The following is a 21,059-nucleotide window of genomic DNA, read 5'->3' as shown; positions in this document are numbered from 1 at the left end:
TTATAAAATCCGATAGTAAGAATTAATTTAAAATTGGGTAGTGTGAAAAGCGAAGGATGGTATTTATAAAGGGAAACGGTGTGTGTTTAGCAAGTCAATTAGAGTATATATATATATATATATATATGTGTGTTTGGGCTGAATTCATGTGTTATTGGGCTGATGTTGGAATGCCTTACTGGAATGAAGGCAGTAGAATGAATAGAGTACAAGTAAAGTTGATTTGAGCAAGCGGGAAAGTGTCCCTCCATAATCATTCAACATTCATCAAATTTTCGAATTTCACACAAACATAACATACATACAAGATAGATAGATATATACCACATTTTTTCATTCTTTCATTCCAGTCGCTGGTGTTAGGGTTTGTTCAAAGAAAGGGAAGGATGAGGCTCAGAGGCGACACCATCGACGGCGACGACGAACAAGCCCGAGCGCTCCCGGAAGAGGACGAGGATGACCCCGAACACGACACCTCTTGTCGCAGGGTCATTCGCTCACAATTCCTCAAACTCAAGACTCTCATTAATGGTTGGTTGCTTCCTCCTATTCCCAATTTCAATTTCAATATTTTCTTCTTTCTCGTCCCTAACCCTAACCCTAACCCTAACCCTAACCCCTAATAATCTGTATCAGAGAAAAGGGATGACTTGATCAACACCGATTCCGACAAGTTCGAAACCATATTGGACCAATTTCACAAGCTGCACGAGCAAGGTTCGTAGTATTCTATTCACTATTCACTGTTCAATGTTGTTCATCCCTTCCAACATTTCCATGTATGTTCCAGTTAAGAAGCCAAGAGAACAGGTTGCTGATGCTGAGGCTCTGCTTGATTTCACCCGCACACTCGTTGGATCTGTCAAGTCTCTCGTCAATGAGGGTATCACCCCTTCTCACTTTGTTTCTTCTCTCCTCAAATACTATCACCAACCTTCATTCAACTGGCAAAAACTTGGCCTTGCTGTTTCCCCCTTTTTCCCAACCGTCGTCAATGGCTCTTCTACCATGTATGTCTCTCACTTTGCTAATTACTACTTCCTTGCTTGCCAACCATTATTATATTCCTTTCATTCTTACGCTTCTTTCAACTTTCAAGGCTTGGTCCAATGGAAAATCAACTCAAGCAACGCAAAGTACCCGCCCGAGGGAAAAGAAATGCTGGCCCTACTACAACTGCTAGGCCTCAACAGGTAACTTGCATTTCCCTTTTCCTTATACTTTATTCTTTACTGCATACCATTTATATGCTTTAATTGCTGCATGTTATTCCCATTCAACAAAAGGTGTGTCATTGCTTTTGGCTTTGTCCATGTGTATCAAAACAAAATGGAGGCTTTGTCATTGTACTGCATACAACTGTGTTTAACTGACAAGTACTTTGGTGTTTACTTCTTGTTATTGTTTTTTTGAAACAGCTTGATGAGGCCACTTTAGGAGATGAAAAAACCGACACTGACAAAAACATGGCAACTATGTTTAACGTTTTGAGGAAGATGAAACTGGTACCGCTTGAAAACCTTATTTTGAACAGAACTTCTTTTGCTCAGACCGTGGAAAATCTGTTTGCCCTCTCATTCCTGGTAAAAGATGGTCGTGCTGAGATCAAAATGGATGAAAGTCACGCACACTATGTTTGTAAGACTTGTTTCTGCCACAATCATTGAAATCTCCTTTATATGTATGATCATTACTTCATTATATGTTATCTTCTTTTTCAGCTCCTAAAAATGCTCCAACTGCAAACTCAGTAATGTCGAAAGAAGTTACTTACACTCATTTCATGTTCAGATATGATTACCGAGATTGGAAGGTATGAACTATGAACTGGTCCAATGCTCATCAAGTGTGAATCCAAAATGTATACTGTGAATTTATTCCAGCAATGGGCATTAGCATTATTGTTTAGAAAGGAAAAACAGATAATAATGATGTATTGGACACTGGACATTAAATTGGTGCATAACTCATTACTTTGTTTTACTTGAAGTCCTGCACATTAATCTATCCTCTGTAACTCTGTCAACATTGTTTACAGTTAATGAAGGATATCGTGCCTGAGGGGAAGGAGCTAATGCCACATAGGATTCAAGTTTGCACTGAGGATGCTCAGGAAGAGATGGGTGGTGGCGACCATTCCCAAGCAGCTTTGGCTGTATCACCTATCAGAGCTATAACACCTATCCGGAAGCTGAATCGGAACCGAGGGCGGGTTGTGCAGGAGGAAAGCATTGTTCAAGAATCTCCTGAATGTGATAAGGAAAATGATCCTGGAGCTGCTGCTATCCGCAGGTGCAAGCGTAAGATCCATCCAGAATGAGCAGATTAGGTACTAGATCAACTTTGCATTTACTGAACTAGGGATTGTATTTTGTTCAGCAGGTAGAGCTGAGTTTTTGTGTTGTATATTGGATGTAAATATTTAGATTCATCCTAGATCATGCATTTTGGAGGTTGTCATGTAATTGCTGCTTAGGGAGCAAGACATATTTGTGTTTGCATCCACTGGTGCAAGTGCAACTCAACAGAAGATTGTTTCATTGCTTTTAAAGTATGTCGCTATATTAGTGAAATGGGTAAAAGAACAGGTCAACAGTTGGTGATCACGTTCTGTGGCTAATTTAACTAGAAATAGTTGATTTTGGAAACTCTTTACACCAACAAGTGGTTTTTTTCAGGTTGTTATGGTTTGAATGCGAATTTTATTTGTAAGTACTTATCCTTACTGTTACTTTTATGGCTATAGGCTTGCAAGTAGGTAAAAATAGTAAATGAGAAACTTAGAGCATTTGTGATTTCATTTCTATTTTTCTTATTTTAATTTAAAAAATGTTGTTTCCATTTTACTTTTCGGAAATAATGAAATGAAGAATAATAAAAACTTTTGTAATTAAAGTAAAAACGAAAACAGTAAGTGTTTTTTGATACCAAAATGGCCTATAAACAAAAATAACTTGTTATTGAATGATTGAAAGTGGGTAGTGATATGCCTTGGAATATGCTATTAATATTAATTGAATCTTCCTTAGCCGTTATTTACTGGTATAGGTAAGTTTTTCTGTGTTGTCATTTCGGATCTAATATAGCCAGATTAAGATGAAAAGAATAGTGTGCTAAAAGGCATATGGAAGATCTAAGCTTATCAACTGAAACAGCATACTTGAGAAATGGTTTATTTGAAGTTTTAACACATTCATGATTTATTGCATCTGATTGTTAACACATTCTCATGGATGTAATGCTTGTGGCATTTTTGTTTCTTTATATGACCCCTTGCCTTAAGTGGGTGTCATGATCAATATTCTTTTGATGGAGGGTTAACCATAAACCAGGTATACTGGGATACTTTCTAAATTGAAGCTAATTTTACTTTATTGAATTTGTTTGGGTTGGCTAGTTTATCGATATCTGAAAGGATTTTTCTTATCTTACTTGGCTAGTTTGTCTTGACCAATGTATCCCCAAATTAAAACTAGCCTAGCAAACCAAATTAAAATGTACAAAACCAGTGAAGCAATTCTGTACAATAAAGACAAGTCCATAGCATGGTCACTCACTTAGGAGTTACACTTTGTAGCTTCTCTCGAGAAGTGATAAATATGCTTCCTACCACATAAATAACTAAACACACTAACAATTTATTTATGTGTACTTGTGAAACAAGGGTTAGTTCCTTGGTTTGTAAGGCAGTGGTATGGCTTTCAAAGGAACAGCTTTTCTAAGCGTTATTCCCATTCCTTCTGTCATGTCCATCTCCTCTGGTTTAAGGCCATCCGGCAAAACCCAATCAAACAAGTGCAAGAGAGACCCTAGCGCCAAGGGAAGCATGCGAGATGCAAGTGGCATAGCCGGGCACATTCGCCGACCTGACCCAAAAGGCAAAAACTCAAAATGGTGTCCCTTGTAATCCACCTGCATGTTTGGCTCCAAAAACCTTTCTGGCCAGAACAACAAGGGAGCATCCCACACTTTAGGGTCCCTCCCAATTGCCCAAACATTCACTAAAACTTGTGACTCTTTGGGAATTTGGCAGCCTTGCAAGTTGCAAGAGTCCATAGCCATGTGAGGAACCAGAAAAGGAAGAGGTGGATGGAGTCTCAGTGTCTCCTTGATCACTGCTTTCAGGTAAGGAAGATTCTCAATGTCCTTTTCTTCAATATTCCTCTTATCAGGCGGGCCTACTTTGGTCCTTAGCTCCATCTGCACCTTCTTTAGCGTTCTTGGATTATTCAGAAGCTCTGCCATAGCCCATTCCATTGTGCTTGTTGTCGTGTCTGTGCCGGCAGTGAACATTTCCTACAACAGAATATTCTTATCAGCACCAATCAAGCTCCTGAATTAATAGCTAGCTAGTAGTAAATAATTAAAACTGGAAACGCTTGTTTTCGCACTTTTTGTTTTTCATTTATACTTAATTGTACATTTAACCACTATAAGTCTATAATTGATGTGTGATTTTAACTATTCTCTTTATCCAGAAATGAACCTAAAAGCTTTTTTGGTTAGTACTAAGATATCATAATTAAGATTAATTCCATTTATGAGATATCTTATTAAATGAGTAGACTTCTCCCAACAAATCATTATTCATACATCACCAAGAGATTGAATCTTCAATTGAATGTTTAAGGAGTTCAGGTATCTACGAATGTGTAAGTACTTGCAATCTATATATCAAATATTAGTATGAAGCAGAGCAAAAGGGACTTACAAAGATAACTACATTAATAGTCCTTGAAGAAAAAGAATAGGGCCCAGTGACACCATCCCCATCAAATTCCAATAGAACATCCAAGAAGTCTTTGTCCCTCTTGTCCTTCCCACTATTATTTTGCATTTGGATCATCCTCTGTTGAATGAACCAGCCTGCAATCTCAAAGGCCCTTTCAACGTGGTACTGTGTCTTCCTCCTAATACCCTGAGGGTCAAGCCACTTGAATACCGGGAAGAAATCCGCTACATTAGGCTTTCCAGCATACTCCATAACCTTAACCGCATGCTCATAAAACCCTTTCCCTCTCTCCATTTTGCATTTGTCCAACAACAAATCCTCTGAAAAAACAAGGTTCCCAATAAGGTTAAAAGCCATCAAGAAAAAGAACCTCCCAAGCTCAACGCCACGAGTTCCATTTTCACCAGAAGCAGCTTCTTCTTCTATCAAGCGCACCATTTGGTTAACGCACTTCACGCGAACACCTTGCGTGAATTCCAAGCGACTTGTGACGAAAAACTCAGTGGTGCACAAGCGCTTCAGCATGCGCCAGTGAGCACCGTATTGAGAGGTTATGAGGGAGCCTTCATGACCGTGGTTTCCTTTCATGGCCTCGTAGATTTTCCTTCCGGCAAGAACCACGTCGTTGTTTTTGAACATTTCACGAGCCACTTCGTTGGAGGAGACCACCACGGTGCACATAGAACCGAGCCAGAGGGTGATGATGGGACCATGTTTGTGAGCGAGTTTTGTGAAGGACTCGTGTGGTGACCAGCCTAGTTGGAATATGTTGCCAACCAATGGCCAAGGTGTTGGTCCCGGTGGAAGTAGTTTTTTACTACTACCATGGCTATTATGTTCCGTGATGATCACCAACATGAACCACACTAACATTGCTAACACAAAACCCACTACTAACCAGTATTCCATTTTCTCTGTTTTTGACATTCATTCATGTAGTTAATATATGCCTTCTTATATGGTTTGCTTCGTACCACCAAACATATATGTCATTGCCAATTAACCATGGTTAAATAATGATTTCTTTAATTTCTTGTATATATGTATGACATGGGGTGCATGATATTGGTTCTTATCTTATATAATATATAGTTAGAAGATAATTGATTTACAATTCAATTCCACCTCCACCCACCTTGTGAGAAAGGAATAGAAAAGAGAAATGAAACTTTGTTATGATTACCATTCTTTTTTCTGTTTCCACAAAAAATAAGTGTGTTAGCGTACATGTACTTAATTGCCTTTTTATATGGTTTGCTTCGTAACATAGCTAACACAAAACCCACTACTAACCACACTAACATAGCTAACACAAAAACCACTAATATCATAATATGTTATGTGTCTTGCTAAGTTGGACTCCCTTTCGCGTTTAGACAGAAAATTAAACTAACCTCATGGACCAAAAATAAAAGAAATGAATATCCTAGTTAATTATTGGGTGCGGGTGAAAACTTCTATGTTGACGAGATCTAATACGATTGATTGTTTTTGTCACGAAACTTGCAGTCTATATCAAGCTATATAAAAAAGATAATGATTCGATAAGGCATATTTAAACCCATAAGTTTGTGCCATTAGGGTTGAACCTTCTTTTTTCAGAAATATCCTAAAATTAATTACCAAACAATAATAATATGTTTACACCTCATTTTTAATACACATCACTTCTACCTATTTTTATTTCTACCTCTCTTCTCTTATCATCCATAGCATCTCATATTTTTTCTTTTATTTATATCTCTTTCCTCCTTTCACCTCTCTCCACCGGTGTGAAGAGAACATTATTGATTACCAAAACCTATCATGTCATGACAATAAACATGGACCACATGGTCATTTACAAACGAAGTATAAGACAATATTGTAGAGGAATTGAATAGCATTATCATCTGGTAGTAGTTGGTACGGAGTAGTACTAGGGTTTTAAGCAACCATTAATCATACACCTATGTTTAGGGGACCATTTTTTTTGGAAGGCATTTAGGGGATCATGTTCCATGACCGTGTTCATGCTTTAAAAAACAAGAGATATAAAAAATCAAATTAAAATATGAAATTAAACATTTCAAATTAAGTTTCAAATTCTCAAAAACTAATCTAATGTCTTTTTTTTTTATTTGAAGGTTAATCTAATGTAATAAATTTAAGAAGAGTGTTAGCAACACACTCTCAAGTACACTCCTTATAATTGATCTATTTTTAAAATAGTTAATGTATTTCTCTAACTTTTTAAAAATTTGTGATGGTTTTGAAAAATTAACAAATCACATGATGAAGTGTGTATGAATGATTACGTTTCATCCACACTACTGGGGAGATGAGTGGAAAGAAGAGAAAAATAATAAGAAGATACAAAAAAGTAAGAGATGTTATGAGTTATATGATTGAAAACAATAATGATATGTTCACACTTTATTTTTTATACGCTTCATTTCTACTCATTTTTATTTTTATCTCTCTTCTTTAATCATCTATCACATCTCATATTTTATTTCTCTTACCTTTTCTTTTCTTTATGTTTCTCTCTTCTTTCCACCTCTTTCCACATCTCTTAAAGGTGTAAAAGTAACATTATTCAATTGAAAAATAATATATAAATAGATAAAATATGAAGTGGGAAAGAGGTGATGATGTGAGTATATCATAACTCGTATATGAATGACTGTTCAAATGTGCTGCTAGCCTTTATGTTAATTTAATAAATAACAATACTTATATTTTTAGTTGACTCAACTGTAATACCTCTGGGTAAGTTGTTATGCCACTAGATTATAAGAGGTAAATATCCACCTTTATTATTGATAGGAACAACAAAATAAATAAATTTATGTCTTTACACATTAAAGGTACACATCTGAATATACATACATATGAATTACTTTATGATAGTATGTATATTATGATTGATTATTAATAAGCTAATCAAATATGCTATGATTAAGAAAATATGCAATTGAAATAGGGAAATCACATTTGGTGATGATGAAACATCGAATTGATGAATAAAAGGAAGCATGACCAGCCCAAAGTTTACAAAAAAAAAAAAAAAAAAAAGGGCAAGCCATTCCATTGAATGAATATGTGTTGTTTACATCCCACACTCATTAACATTGTTGTGGGCATATGATATGATGTCAAACTATAGATGGGAGTCCTTGACGGTGGAAAGCAGTGAAGGAGTGAAGCTCCGAACGAGGGTGTTCAAGCCAGAAGGAGAATACAAGGATGGAAACTTGGGGATCGTTCTGGTCCACCCATATTCCATTCTGGGTGGTTCACAGGGTCTCCTCAAAGGAATTGCTTCTGGGTTGGCTCAACATGGTTACACCGCCGTCACTTTTGACATGAGAGGCGTTGGCAGCTCCACTGGTAGGGCTTCTCTCACTGGCTTCGCTGAAGTCAAGGATGTCGTTACTGTCTGCAATTGGCTCTCTCACACTCTCTCTCTTCACAGGATTTTGTTGGTGGGTTCTTCCGCAGGTATCATCATTCATCCCATCCCAGATCTCTCAAATTTTACATGATCTGTCACATGTCTAAATTGCATCAAAATATACAATGTTTGTTAATGTTTGCTTCAGTTTAGATTCACTGTCAGTTAGACTTATTACAGGTGCACCTATAGCAGGGTCTGCTGTTGATCAGATCGAACAAGTCATTGGCTATGTAAGCATAGGCTATCCATTCGGCATCACTGCTTCAATCCTTTTTGGTCGACACCATAAAGCAATCCTACACTCCCCAAAACCAAAACTCTTCATCATGGGAACTCAAGATGGCTTCACCACTGTAAAGCAGCTCAAAAACAAGCTTAAATCTGCTGCAGGACGTGTTGAAACACATCTAATCGATGGGGTAGGCCATTTCCAAATGGAAGGGCCAGCTTATGATGCTCACATGGTGGATCTCATCATTAAATTTATTACATCATTATAAAGACAGACAAACAACTGTTTTTTCAGTGTGTAATGTATTGTCTCTAATATTGAGATTAGTTTGCGTACATAATCAGACTTATTGAATCTGTTGATTTTTTGTGTCCTCCATGCCACCTTCTAAATGGAAAACAAAAACAGTCGCTGACCGTAAACATGCTTGCAGATTGGATATGTTACGAGAAAGAGACAAGAAAGTTACAGGCACAAGAACCATGATTTTCAAGTTAATTTACAAGTTAAATATCCCATGTTCTTCTAGATTGAAGCTACCCGCTACACTACTTCATAGATAAGAGAAGGAACCCGTTCAAATACTGATATACAACAAAAAAGAACATTGCATATTACAATAGACATGTGCAATTGCCAACTTCATCTTGAGACAAAAGATGAGCACGGGTCTCTTGTCGTAATTCATCACCATTAGAACTGTCAAAATCTGTAACTCCACTTAGATTATCGTATTTCCCGTTACTTCAAGCCTTTTTTCTGATCCTTTGACTGCCCTTGTGAAAATGGGGGTTCTCCATCTGGTTTAAAGCAAGAGAGTTGAGGGAGCAGAAAGGATAATAAAGTCTTATGATCAACACTCTAAAACATGTCCTGAAACTAGAGGGGTTGAACCAAATATCATGCAAGTCAATAAGATGTGCAGTGACAATTCCATCCAAGGAGATAAAATAGCATGTTTGGTTTAATAATAAAATGCTCTAGAATCAATTATGATTAGAAGTTTCAAGTATAAATTTCTGAGCAAATGTGTTTTGAATTATGTGCAAATCGTAAAACAAATATGATATTCAAAGGAAAATATCGCCCATGCTTTTTGTTGTTAACCAACTACTATTGGGGGAGGGGGTGTTAAGAAGAACCATTCCCTTCCCGCCCCTCTCTCCAGCTATAGCAATATCCAAAAATTAAGATACAACAGAATGTGGTGAAATTCCAGACAATTCTACTTGAACAAAGTTCTAGTCACTTAGTTATTACCACTTTCACCATCAGATGCATCTCCTAGTCTGGCAATTGCGTCAACAAGTGCCTGTTCATGTTCCTGCATTTCAAAGGGAGAATTATAACTATTGTTGAAATTAATGATTAAGCTTGGAATTCAGAGAAAATTGTTGATACTCACTTTTAGCATTTTCTTTGCTTCCTCCATTTCTGTGGGATCAGGACGACTGGCACTAAAAACCTTTTCAACCTGCTTTGATTACATTCCATTAAGTAATATTGGTTGTTGGGTAGCCATTAAAGTTTTAGAAATTTATGTTGGATGTGCTCGTACCTCCTTGATAAGGGTATCTGTGTGGAGTATCTCAATATCACCTGTAGGTTTCTTCCTGCTTCCATTTCGTGACAAAGTTAAATCTTTCTTAGACTGAGCCTTTGTCATTCCCCTACCCCTTCCAGCCCCAGTAACTGCACCACCTTGAGACATGGACTTTTTCATCCCTCTACCTGCACCAGGCTGGCCACCTTTATGAGGCATATTGGGATCTTCACCCTCCCAACGAATATCTTCGGGAGACATCTACCATATCAAATAGATAGTTACTAGGATTTCATCATTGAGTGAGTAGTAATTGGCACCGTCAACGCAAACTCGCAGTTAAGACTTATTAGTACAGAATGATGAATAGAAAAATGGAGATCATTAAGCAAACAGATTGGAAAGTACTTTATTAAGATGAGTAGTAAACTAATAGATTATTTGTACTCACAGAACCAAAAAACTGTTATAAATAACCAACAGGGGAAACTGAAATTATAAAACTGCATTTCACTGCCTGTAACCAATAAACGAGAAGAACAAGATTATTTGTAATGCTTTACTATTAATATGGTAAATTATGACAGATAGGAACCCTAGAACTATATAGTTGTTTGATCCATGTAGCTGACTCCACCAAAGTGAGAAGACTGGTTATTATTGTTGTTATATTGGATGACAGATAGGAACACTAAAGCAGAGATATATTAAGTTAGAAGGATTTTGTTATATTACCTAAGTGGCAACTGACTCTGAATTTAGAGAAGTAGCAACATTGTCAAGTTAGTAATGTAACCAAACCACCCAACATTTTTATCAAATAGCTTGACATAAGTTAGAGATACAAAGCCTAATATGAAGGCTTAATGAAGCTGGGAAAAATGCTTCAGGAAGTTGTTCGTTAACAACTGCAGCATCATGCTTCATCATCCCAACAAAATCAAGTGAACCAAAACTTCAACATGCAGCTCTGTATTTTAAAGTGAAGATGCAGCCTGATTTTCATTTTAAAAAGAATCATCCTATATATGATTGAAGTTTCATTTAATTAAATCAATTAGAGATATGCTGGTCCAAACTAGGCAAGAACATTGACTATAACTATATGCCAATCCCTTCAGCCATGAAAACTAGCGCTTAGACAGAAATGTAATGTTTGTCTAATCAAATTCGTGAGATATTAATTACCTGTTTTAAGGTATGAGATTAATAGTATGATGCATATGATCATCGTCAGAAAAAAAAGAAGCTCTGGCTAAGCTTGTCAGGAGGATAAATATTCCTTAAAAGAGAAAAAGGAAGAAATGAAAGAACCAAGCTAGAACTAGATGGTATGAACCTACCATGGACTGAAGAATAGTGCAAGAATGTTACCTCTTTAAGATTGACCCACTCCCATGTTTCATCAGCTGAATTCATATCATAGACTAAGGCATGCAGCCCCTGCCAAATATCAGGGAGAAATATTACAAGAGTTCCATGTGTTACTCAGCTTTTTTTGGTATACATTATGCAATAAACATACATTGGCAGGATTATAATCAGTTACAACAGCTTCATAGAATTGGTTATCTTCAGGCCACCTTGTCCAAACTTTCTTTCCAATCAATGGATCATAAGAGGCTACTTTAGCAGCTCCATTTGCTGCAAAGGCACCTGAAGAACCCCTCCTATTAGTGACTTGGCTTCTATTAGTAGGACCTGCAGAAGGGAACTGTATGGACATAATTGAGGATGACTAGTCAATGAATTTTCTTTAGTTATTTAAGAAACGGAAACAATTACTACAAAGAAACTTAAAATCATTATATCTTTCCCTTGATATTCTAAAACTTAAATGCTTACTGATTTTGGCTTATTTGTCTTTGCTCCTGATGAAAAACCATTCTTCAAGGTCGATGACGATGGTTGCAGAGATGGATGAACTGCCGGAGATGGTGCACCCAAGGATAATGAAGCCACAGATTGTGATGTCTTTTGTTTCTTGCGAGAAGCAGAAACGGAAGGGCTGGGTGTGCAATCATGAACTTGTGGAGCAGTATTTACTGTGCCAGGTTGGAGTCCACTTCCTTTTCTCCATTCCCTAACAGCACAGTTGGTTACACCCCAGATCAAAATGCAGAACAAACCACATTTTTCTCAATGGTATACAGAAACTGCTCAGTAGAATATGACAAAACATATATAACCTTATCCGGCGAATGACGTCGTCACCATTGACTCTGGGTAGAAGTTCTCTGTGTTCTTCATCTGATACTCTTAACTCCTTCCTAAGCTCTGTAATCAAACCTTGTATTTCCTAAGGTGCACAGGAACAGAAGATCTCATTGTTATTCCTATCCAACATAATTTATAGAAAAGCTAAACCAAAATAAGATGTCATTACCCAAGTAAGTGAATCAGATTGAGCCTTAAAAGCCCGCAGGACAGAGGTGTATGCTTCTAGCTCAATGTTGTGAATCTGAATTTCCATGTCATTCTGCATCCTAGGAAATGGACCAGAGCCTACAGCTGCTGATCTTCCATTTCCAGCAGGATGATCTGGCCGTTGAAATCTATTTTGATGGGAAGGAGGAAGATCATCATCTGTTCCTGCAGGAGTTTCAGATTATGGAAACTAATATGGAAGATACCTTTTGGTACAATCATACAAATGCCTAAAATGGTAACTGCTATATCTGAAATGTTCACTCATCCCGTTCTACAAGATCGAGTTATAATCATAGAAAAATTTATGACAGCAGAGAAATGGTCCGCGCCCAAAATTGTGCACAACAATTCTGTTTAAGAAAATTGTTGTGCACAATATCTGACATAGCTTGTAGGTCGTCATATATATATTCTATTGTCTTTTATTCAGATTTGACAATAAGTATTCATAGTCTATGACATGATTTGCTTCTGGACACAATATGGCAGGAATGGAAGGCAAGACACAGCTAGTAGATACTATCTGTTCTTTTTACTCTTCTACACCTTTTTTTTTTCAGAACTTATTTTCATGGCATAATTATTAACTTTCCTATATTCACTAGTAATAGCAGGTACTACATCAGTATTGAATGCTTTATTTTTAGGATTTAGGACACAAATCATGCGACACGGAACTTGAAACATTTTAAGACAACAACAATGTGTATATAAGATGAGAATTATGATTAGCATTAGAGGGGTAAAATCAAGTTATTGAAGTTGCTTGTTTAAAACCAGCATCATGTTGGTAACCAAATAAACCTAAAAGAAGTCTGAGCTTATTTAAATCAAAGACAACAACATTAGTGGCCAATTCGAGCCATGGACTCAACCTCTTGCAAAAATGCAAGGTAAAAGTGTCTACATTAGATCCAGAAAGTGGGTCTGGACCTCGCAGTGGGAGTTTTATAGCACCAAGTTTGTCCTTTACAACAGCACTAGTGAATTAAAACACCTTCTCCATTATTCCTGACTATTGACAAAATTAAGTTAAAACATATGAAATGAAAGAGTCCCCAATCCCAAGGATGGTGCTCCTGGGATCAAATGTTCAACTTTGAATAATAACAGCAGCAGAAAAACAGTTTGTTTGTTCAGTAATAAGAGTAGCAGCAGCAAGTGCTACATCAGTTCAGTCTTCAGTCTTTAAGCCAAGTTCAGGTAACGTACAAAAGATGAAATAAATAAATAGAATAAAGTAAAAACACGAATTTTCATGATAATTAAGCAAAACACAACACAACCCAGAAAGGGTAACGAGCTAGAGAGCACACTTACCACTGCTGTCAGAGAGATCAAGTTCCATTGAAGTCAATTACCGGAACGCGATCAGTGTCTTCCTTTCACCCTACCGCCCAGGTTTACAATATTTCAAAACGTTTGGGGCTAAATTTTGATTTCAGTCAAATTTAGGACCAACAAATTATTTTTAACTCAGGTGGGCGGCACAGTCTGAACAACAACAACCGGGTGCCGCCGCTGCTTCCCTCATTCACCCGATTATGAGTAATTAATCATTTTAAAATTAGTTATGATCAAATAACACTCCCTCAATTTCTCATTTTTTTTATTAAACAATTCCTATTTTTTTTTATACTTAGGTTATGCACAATGTTCAAAAAAGTTTATGCACACACTTTGGTTATACATTTGATTTGATTCAATTTTGAAGTGTGATAAACTCGTAATTAAAGCAACCTTAATTATGTTATTTGGTAAGATTTCCACTATATATGTAGTCAATATACTCCTCCACAACTTTATTAGTAAGTGCCTTTAAAGCACTTATTAATGTGTCTCAAAATTAATTCAAGTATTGCACTAGTAAGTGCCTTAAACTAATATCTTAAAACACTTGTAAGAAACTAAGTAACCTTAGGGTTGGTTTAGTAGAATATGATACAACCTTATGACTTTTGTGTGGGTCGCAAGTTTGAACCTCTATCAATCCTTTTATATTGAGGTAAATGTAAATATTTTATAAGTGCTTTTTTGAACTCTGCAGTTTTCCTTGTCTTGAACTGGAGCACCATCCCTTATCTAAATTTTTCTTCATGGAAAAAAACTAATAAAGTTTCTCTATAATTTTATTAAATTATTCAAATGTTTTTTTTAGAGTTATCACCACCACTTGGTATCTCTTGTTAGGATAACTACTTGTCAAAGAACAAATTATCCTAAAAACCACATGAATATATTTATATTATTATATTATAATAACAAACTTCATCCTTTAATTGTGCCTACCTACCCTCCACCCAAACCATCGCTCAATATCCTTCATCGTTACCATCTTAAACCCTATGCCACAGTAACTACTAACACCGTTCACCACCACTATCTTCATTGTTTGTACCTTCTACCATCTTAATATGTTGACCCAAGCCCTCCACGTTCACTACCACACAACATTCTCAACTATTGTCATTACTTAGTGTTTTCCACCATTGACACCATTTGGCGCTTTCTATCGTCGTTATTATTTACAGTCTCTAGTCCCCATTGTGTTCGCTATCCCTCGATACCTTCATAAATTTATAATATTTACAACTTTTAAAATATAGAAAGAACAACGAATGAAATTGATTAATTATAACAACTTTATTGGACTTTTAATATGTCTATTCTAGTAAGGTGTAAAAAAAAACTATGGAACTTGAGGGATGCAAATGCAACAAAGTAACTTGAGAAGTGACAAAATTATTGGAAAGGAAAGGATACGTGTTTGGTGTAAGCGTCCAACGTTGGAACAGAGTGGATTGGGTTGGGTTGACCCGAAACCTGATGAGTTCGATGAATGAACGAACGAACGAACATTTGTGACATGTTTTTTTAATTTTTATTTTATTTAACAAACAGTTGAGAAGAAGAGAACATGGTGGTGACGCTCACTCATTTCTTCTTCTTCACCTTCTCTCCTAAAACTAAAACTGCACTTTCTTCCTCTCTCCGACGCGCCGCCACAAAATTCCATTTCTACCCTCCTCCTCCTGCCACCGTTGCATGCACCCGCCGTGCCATGGAGGACCAGGACCTTCACTCCGTCACTCAAGACTTTAAGAATCACAGTCTCCACGGTGGTCGCAAGTTGAATCTCGAAGATCTCAATTGGGACAATTCCTTCGTTCGAGAATTGCCCCCTGATCCCAGAACCGATTCCCTTCCCCGAGAGGTATTCTATTAATTATCATTATTCTCTTTCAATTTCTTACCTCATCTCTCTCTTATTTATTCATTCATGATGTCCCGATAATAAGTGGTTATATAAATGTCAATGAATGGAAAAAAGAGAGGTATTATTTAGGTTTCAGATTTGCTATGTCAAATGGATAAATCACTTTTTTTTGTTTATCATTTCAGGTGCTGCATGCTTGTTATTCTAAAGTATCACCTTCAGTGGAAGTGGATGATCCTCAACTTGTGGCTTGGTCCCAACCGGTTGCTGACCTGCTCGATTTGGACCATCAAGAGTGAGTTTATTGGATCTCTCATTCTTATTTCCATAAATGCATGTGATGCAGTAAAACTTCACTTCAATTCACAACTATAGAATTCTAGTCATGTTTGGAATGTTATCATAACATGACAGCTCAATACAAGGGTTATTTATGCTGGATTAACTCTACATAAACTAAGCCTAGACCAACATACAAGTCCTGTCCTAACTCTGTTCATTGATGATTAAAGACATGCATGATAGAATATAAAGCAAGACATTAAATTAACCACTAAAACAAAGACAACACATATTTGCTCCTGCTTAACCCTCACCTACATGAGAAGCAACACGACCTTGGACTCACGGCTTGGAAGTTACCGAATTCACTAGAAAACAAACAATGCTTTTGATAATATCCCTAAATGAAAATTGAAAATATGTGGTGTGTATTGTTTTACACATTGAAGACGCTTTCGGCCTTTAAATAGCAGATTCTTAGTCGATTACACAATCTTCTGGAGATTTCCTAATCCATATAATATCCTAAAAACACATATCGTACTATCGTAGTTAAAAAAAGACTGATTTTTGGGGGATAAAGAGCTAATAAGAAAGTAAGGTCATTGTGGTAGAGAAGAGAACGTTACAATGGGTGATTGATAACACAGCCCAAGATAGAGTTTGAATCAAAACATTTGAGAGAAATTTTGGATAGTTCTGATTGTAGAAACAATGGTAGAGTCTTGCCTTAAGTGGTTTGGACATGTATAGAGAAGACCCCTAGAAGCACCTGTAGCAGGGAGAATAGTCTAATAGGTAGAGGTAGAGCTAGAGCAAAGAAAACTATAGGTCAAACCATTAGGAGAGTTTTGGATTTAAATGCTTTATGCCTTTATCCTTAGACATGATTCATGATACGACATTGTGGTGCTGTTTGATTCATTTAGGTGACTCTTGGGCACAAAATCATGTTCCTAAACAAGTGTCTAGTAAGCTTCTGTTCAGTTTCTAAATTCTTGTGTTTGGGTTTCAGATTTGAAAGGCCAGAATTTCCCCTTTTCTTCTCTGGTGCAACACCTTTGGTTGGAGCGTAAGTGTTGGACACATGTCAACAGATTTTAATGCTGGTCAATAATGGTGCAATTATCTGTGATTGACCTTCTGCTTTACAGGTTCCCTTATGCTCAGTGCTACGGTGGACACCAATTTGGTATGTGGGCTGGGCAGTTGGGTGATGGTAGGGCAATTACGCTAGGGGAGATACTAAATGCAAAGTCTGAAAGGTGGGAACTGCAACTTAAAGGCTCGGGCAAGACTCCTTATAGTCGGTTTGCTGATGGTCTTGCAGTACTACGTAGCAGCGTCAGGGAGTTCCTTTGCAGTGAAGCAATGCACCACCTGGGGATACCAACAAGTCGTGCCCTTTGTCTAGTGACCACTGGGAAGCTGGTCACTCGAGATATGTTCTATGAGTATGCTCACGGAACTTTCACTAATGCTGACTTTTATTTATCTGTTTCCCAGTTTGCACTATAGTTAATGCCTCTAGCTTGTTATGATTTATTTAAAATTCCATCCTCTGCGTAGTTGGATGATAACCAAGTTCTTGTTATACGAACTTTGCGATTCAAAGAATGAATGGCATAATGATTCATTTTCCTCCTATTTACCATGTTAAGAGGAAAGGACCCTGTACCTGAGCATTTTCAATCATTCTAAAGGTTTTATTTTAATTTTTTATGTGAATCACTGGCTGGAATTGGAGATTGAAACATTGGGTTTACAAAAATGTATTCTTCATATATAAAAATTTAATTACTTTAATATGTTGTTAATGTTACCCCATGCAGTGGAAATCCAAAAGAAGAACCTGGTGCAATCGTTTGCAGAGTAGCCCAATCTTTTCTACGTTTTGGGTCATTCCAAATACATGCCTCCAGAGGTAATGAGGACATAGGTATTGTTCGTGGTTTGGCAGACTATGCTATCAAGCACCACTTTCCTCATATTGAGAACATGAGCAAGAGTGAAACCTTATCTTTCAGCACCGGTGATGAAGATCATTCCGTTGTGGATCTTACTTCAAACAAGTATGCAGGTAAGAAAAAATATCTTTTTGTTGGAAGCGGTGACTTTTTTACCCCAAAATTTATGCCGAAATGAGGACCAAATAACCACTCAGTCTCAAATGGTTCTTCAGTTTGATATTGAACCAAATAAGGACTTGAGTGGTTATTTGGTCCTTCAGCTTAATATTACTCAGTCTAATGTTCTCATTCTTTCTTCTCCCTGTAAACTGAATAAATGACTTTAAATATAACTAACTCAAACTTGGGGACCAAGTCATCCTGAGCAATTGGGTTGACCAGGTTGGTGGTAGTATTAGAGTAACAAGTGTGACTAAAAGAAGTCTCACATTGTATAGCAAGTGGACAATAATACATAAGTTAAAGGACCCGCTCACTCATTGCCTCTTAAGGTTTTGTGGTGATGTGGATGTAACTTAAATTCTATTATGATATCAGAGCAGAAAATTACTAACGGCTCATAATCCAAAAAAAAAGCCCGAAAAAAAATGCCTGACAAAAAAGAAGAAGCAGGTCTTATAGGCCCTGAGAGTCAAGTTAAAAATGAAGGAGCACAAGTCCAACACTCCAACGACCTCTAAGGTTCTGCTTGAGTACAAGCCCAGACAAAAAAAGCAAGCCATAAGGCTTTTGGGACTTAAAACAAATGAGTGTAAGCTCATACAAGAAGGGAAAAGGACAGAGTCCCACTTGAAGGGTGAGCATTAGAGTACCAAGTGTGACTAAAAGAAGTCTCACATTGCATAGATAAGCAAGTGTACAATAGTATATAAGTTAAAGGACCCACTCACGCATTGCCTTAAGGTTTTATGGTGATGTGGCTATAACTTAAATTCTAATAGGTAGGAGGTTGGGCTTAGCCTTTGAGGCCTGTTATAGTCCTGTTACTTTTTCCAGAGTTTTTTATAAGCTCCTCTATAACTTAGACAATAGAAGCTTTTGTTATATTTCTAGAAACATGATTCTGTGTTGTCTTCAATTTTATGGGCTGTAGTATTTAGTTACTTTTCTGGAAATTTCATTTACAAGTGAACTATAATGTTTGACTGTTCATCCCTTTTTTAAATGTTATTCTATGCCAGCGTGGGCGGTGGAGGTTGCTGAACGTACCGCTTCCTTAATTGCTAGATGGCAGGGGGTTGGTTTCACTCATGGTGTGATGAACACGGATAATATGAGCATTTTGGGTCTTACTATCGATTATGGTCCATTTGGATTTTTGGATGCTTTTGACCCTAAATTTACACCAAATACCACAGATCTTCCTGGTAGAAGATACTGTTTTGCAAACCAGCCTGACATTGGTTTATGGAATCTTGCACAGTTCACAGCAGCACTGTCAACGGCTCATTTAATAGACGATAAAGAGGCAAACTATGCTTTGGAAAGGTAGCAGTAACACTTATGATATACTTTTCCTTTTTCTTTCTTGTCTTTTCTCTCTTTTACGTATAGGAGAAATAGGTGTGAATTGCTTTTAAATGTTTCACCTCTGGTTTGTTTCAGATATGGAACAAGATTTATGGATGATTATCAAGCTATAATGACCAAAAAGCTTGGCCTCCCTAAGTACAATAAGCAGCTGATTGGTAAACTTCTTAGTAACATGGCTGTTGACAAAGTTGATTATACAAACTTCTTTCGTACACTATCAAATATTAAAGCAGACACAAGCATTCCAGATGATGAATTGCTAGTCCCACTAAAGTCGGTGCTCTTAGATATGGGCAAGGAGCGTAAGGAAGCTTGGACCAGTTGGTTAAAAACCTACATACATGAGGTACAACTGTTTTGTGCATTTTCTTGTATAAGTGGGGAAGTTGTAGAAAACAATATGCACAAATTAAATGCCAAAATAGAAAGAAAAAAAATGCATCTAGTCTGATTAATGATTATGCATCCCTGATAGCAACTTCTCTTGCTTCTTTGTATCTTTGGGGATTGTATATGCATGGCTTTTCTGAGCAGGTCCGCTGCCATTCTTAAATCTTAGGTCGGTTTGAATTTTTTATCCTCTGGAAACTTCGTGCTTTTATATGCTGTTTTTAGGAACACATCCCTGTACAAAAAGTCATCCCCATTTATTCTTGGATTTCTTTACTCAGGCACAGAAGTTCTAGTTTTTACTGTCTGCATTACATAATTTGATTTTTGACAGGGTTCATCCTTACTTAATTCTCTGGCCCATTTAGGAGTTTCAGTGGCACAATCTTGGATCAATACCTGTTAAATTTATGGTTCATTTATCTTTATGTGACCAATAGTTTGCATATATATACTATTTCTGCAACCATTTCCATTCAGATTTCAGAAGATGAGCAAGTACTCAGTTTAGCGTGCTGATGACTTTGTATATTATTGGGCTTTCCATGTATTTTCCTTAGATTTGGATGCCTTATGAAATTTTGCCTTTAGTTGGGACTGTCATCTATCATCACAGCCATGCAATAATCATCATTTGGATTTTTTTTTCTTGTTATCAGAAGTAATTAATATCGATATGAGCAAATAATTTATGCAAGATTAAATCGATTAAATCAATTGACTGAGATGTTTGCTGTTTTTGTCATCTCACATCATTGGCCTTGGGTTTATGCAGCTGTCCACCGGTGGTATTTCTGATGAAGAGAGGAAGACCTCAATGGATTTGGTAAATCCTAAATATATTCTGAGGAACTATCTTTGCCAGACTGCAATTGATGCTGCTGAAATTGGTGATTTTGGAGAAGTCCGTAGGTTGCTCAAATTAATGGAGCATCCTTTTGATGAGCAACCTGGAATGGAAAAGTATGCTCGCTTGCCCCCAGCGTGGGCATATCGACCAGGCGTATGTATGCTTTCTTGTTCTTCATGAGTTGTTTGCCCAGGTAGGCGCATTCCAGCTACCAGAAATAGGAGAAAAGGATATATATAAAAAGAAAAAGAAACTTGTACACACAGAAACTAGGAATTGAGAAAGAAAAAAATAGTGTGTATTTGCCTATTGTATTGTACTAGTACAGATGAGTTGGAAAACAAGTCTGGAAGAATCATCACTTTCACATCCAGTTAGACAACAATTGGGATGCAATTTATAGTTTATAAAGAGTTAAGTTACTATTATTTTATTTTTTTC

At 36.9% G+C, this 21,059-nt stretch overlaps 5 protein-coding genes across 7 annotated transcripts; 3 read left to right on the top strand and 2 right to left on the bottom strand.

Annotated features, from left to right (window-relative positions):
• The first annotated feature begins 154 nt into the window (after nucleotides 1-154).
• LOC130720926 (non-structural maintenance of chromosomes element 4 homolog A-like) lies at nucleotides 155-2,551 on the top strand. The gene is made up of 7 exons (XM_057571633.1): nucleotides 155-531; nucleotides 637-717; nucleotides 791-1,010; nucleotides 1,100-1,193; nucleotides 1,419-1,638; nucleotides 1,722-1,813; nucleotides 2,039-2,551. Exons 1-7 carry the CDS (start codon nucleotides 387-389, stop codon nucleotides 2,318-2,320), a joined length of 1,134 nt encoding a protein of 377 aa, XP_057427616.1. The 5' UTR covers nucleotides 155-386; the 3' UTR covers nucleotides 2,321-2,551.
• Nucleotides 2,552-3,509: 958 nt separating this feature from the next.
• LOC130716927 (cytochrome P450 76A1) lies at nucleotides 3,510-5,692 on the bottom strand. The gene is made up of 2 exons (XM_057566979.1): nucleotides 4,712-5,692; nucleotides 3,510-4,296 (listed from the first exon to the last, which is right to left on the bottom strand). The coding sequence occupies exons 1-2, from the start codon at nucleotides 5,657-5,659 to the stop codon at nucleotides 3,667-3,669; spliced, it is 1,578 nt and encodes a 525-aa protein (XP_057422962.1). The 5' UTR covers nucleotides 5,660-5,692; the 3' UTR covers nucleotides 3,510-3,666.
• A 2,032-nt stretch (nucleotides 5,693-7,724) lies between these two features.
• On the top strand, nucleotides 7,725-8,765 carry LOC130716929 (uncharacterized). 2 transcript variants are annotated; one of them, XM_057566982.1, is made up of 2 exons: nucleotides 7,725-8,215; nucleotides 8,349-8,765. In XM_057566982.1, exons 1-2 carry the CDS (start codon nucleotides 7,864-7,866, stop codon nucleotides 8,669-8,671), a joined length of 675 nt encoding a protein of 224 aa, XP_057422965.1. In that variant the 5' UTR covers nucleotides 7,725-7,863; the 3' UTR covers nucleotides 8,672-8,765. The 2 variants fall into 2 exon arrangements, with proteins under 2 accessions (XP_057422965.1, XP_057422966.1); XM_057566983.1 differs by having other exon boundaries at nucleotides 7,766-8,215; nucleotides 8,364-8,765.
• A 103-nt stretch (nucleotides 8,766-8,868) lies between these two features.
• Nucleotides 8,869-13,920, bottom strand: LOC130716928 (protein EMSY-LIKE 3). Of its 2 annotated transcripts, none has more exons than XM_057566980.1 (10): nucleotides 13,697-13,920; nucleotides 12,333-12,538; nucleotides 12,136-12,245; nucleotides 11,792-12,029; nucleotides 11,472-11,660; nucleotides 11,321-11,389; nucleotides 9,962-10,207; nucleotides 9,809-9,877; nucleotides 9,664-9,727; nucleotides 8,869-9,203 (listed from the first exon to the last, which is right to left on the bottom strand). In XM_057566980.1, the coding sequence occupies exons 1-10, from the start codon at nucleotides 13,722-13,724 to the stop codon at nucleotides 9,145-9,147; spliced, it is 1,278 nt and encodes a 425-aa protein (XP_057422963.1). In that variant the 5' UTR covers nucleotides 13,725-13,920; the 3' UTR covers nucleotides 8,869-9,144. The 2 variants fall into 2 exon arrangements, with proteins under 2 accessions (XP_057422963.1, XP_057422964.1); XM_057566981.1 differs by having other exon boundaries at nucleotides 12,333-12,532.
• Nucleotides 13,921-15,226: 1,306 nt separating this feature from the next.
• Nucleotides 15,227-21,046, top strand: LOC130721528 (uncharacterized). Its single transcript, XM_057572330.1, has 8 exons — nucleotides 15,227-15,590; nucleotides 15,779-15,888; nucleotides 16,891-16,947; nucleotides 17,030-17,329; nucleotides 17,708-17,955; nucleotides 19,027-19,333; nucleotides 19,451-19,724; nucleotides 20,544-21,046. The coding sequence occupies exons 1-8, from the start codon at nucleotides 15,294-15,296 to the stop codon at nucleotides 20,796-20,798; spliced, it is 1,848 nt and encodes a 615-aa protein (XP_057428313.1). The 5' UTR covers nucleotides 15,227-15,293; the 3' UTR covers nucleotides 20,799-21,046.
• Nucleotides 21,047-21,059: the final 13 nt, after the last annotated feature.

The sequence above is a fragment of the Lotus japonicus genome, chromosome 5, assembly GCF_012489685.1.
Source record: "Lotus japonicus ecotype B-129 chromosome 5, LjGifu_v1.2".
Lineage (NCBI taxonomy): Eukaryota > Viridiplantae > Streptophyta > Magnoliopsida > Fabales > Fabaceae > Lotus > Lotus japonicus.
Note: the sequence above shows the minus strand (reverse complement) of the source record. Positions and strands in the feature narration are given on the sequence as shown.

Bases quoted from the DNA above. Each gene is read 5' to 3' on its own strand.
- LOC130720926 (XM_057571633.1), top strand. From the start codon at position 387: ATGAGGCTCAGAGGCGACACCATCGACGGCGACGACGAACAAGCCCGA. The intron at 532-636 runs GTTGGTTGCTTC...AATCTGTATCAG, and splicing joins ACTCAAGACTCTCATTAATG to AGAAAAGGGATGACTTGATC. The intron at 718-790 runs GTTCGTAGTATT...TGTATGTTCCAG, and splicing joins TCACAAGCTGCACGAGCAAG to TTAAGAAGCCAAGAGAACAG.
- LOC130716927 (XM_057566979.1), bottom strand. From the start codon at position 5,659: ATGTCAAAAACAGAGAAAATGGAATACTGGTTAGTAGTGGGTTTTGTG. The intron at 4,297-4,711 runs GTAAGTCCCTTT...ATTCTGTTGTAG, and splicing joins CTATTAATGTAGTTATCTTT to GAAATGTTCACTGCCGGCAC.
- LOC130716929 (XM_057566982.1), top strand. From the start codon at position 7,864: ATGATGTCAAACTATAGATGGGAGTCCTTGACGGTGGAAAGCAGTGAA. The intron at 8,216-8,348 runs GTATCATCATTC...GACTTATTACAG, and splicing joins GTTGGTGGGTTCTTCCGCAG to GTGCACCTATAGCAGGGTCT.
- LOC130716928 (XM_057566980.1), bottom strand. From the start codon at position 13,724: ATGGAACTTGATCTCTCTGACAGCAGTG. The intron at 11,661-11,791 runs GTAAGCATTTAA...ATGTCCATACAG, and splicing joins AGACAAATAAGCCAAAATCA to TTCCCTTCTGCAGGTCCTAC. The intron at 9,204-9,663 runs GTAATAACTAAG...GCTTTAAACCAG, and splicing joins TGCATCTGATGGTGAAAGTG to ATGGAGAACCCCCATTTTCA.
- LOC130721528 (XM_057572330.1), top strand. From the start codon at position 15,294: ATGGTGGTGACGCTCACTCATTTCTTCTTCTTCACCTTCTCTCCTAAA. The intron at 15,889-16,890 runs GTGAGTTTATTG...TTTGGGTTTCAG, and splicing joins CTCGATTTGGACCATCAAGA to ATTTGAAAGGCCAGAATTTC. The intron at 16,948-17,029 runs GTAAGTGTTGGA...TCTGCTTTACAG, and splicing joins GCAACACCTTTGGTTGGAGC to GTTCCCTTATGCTCAGTGCT.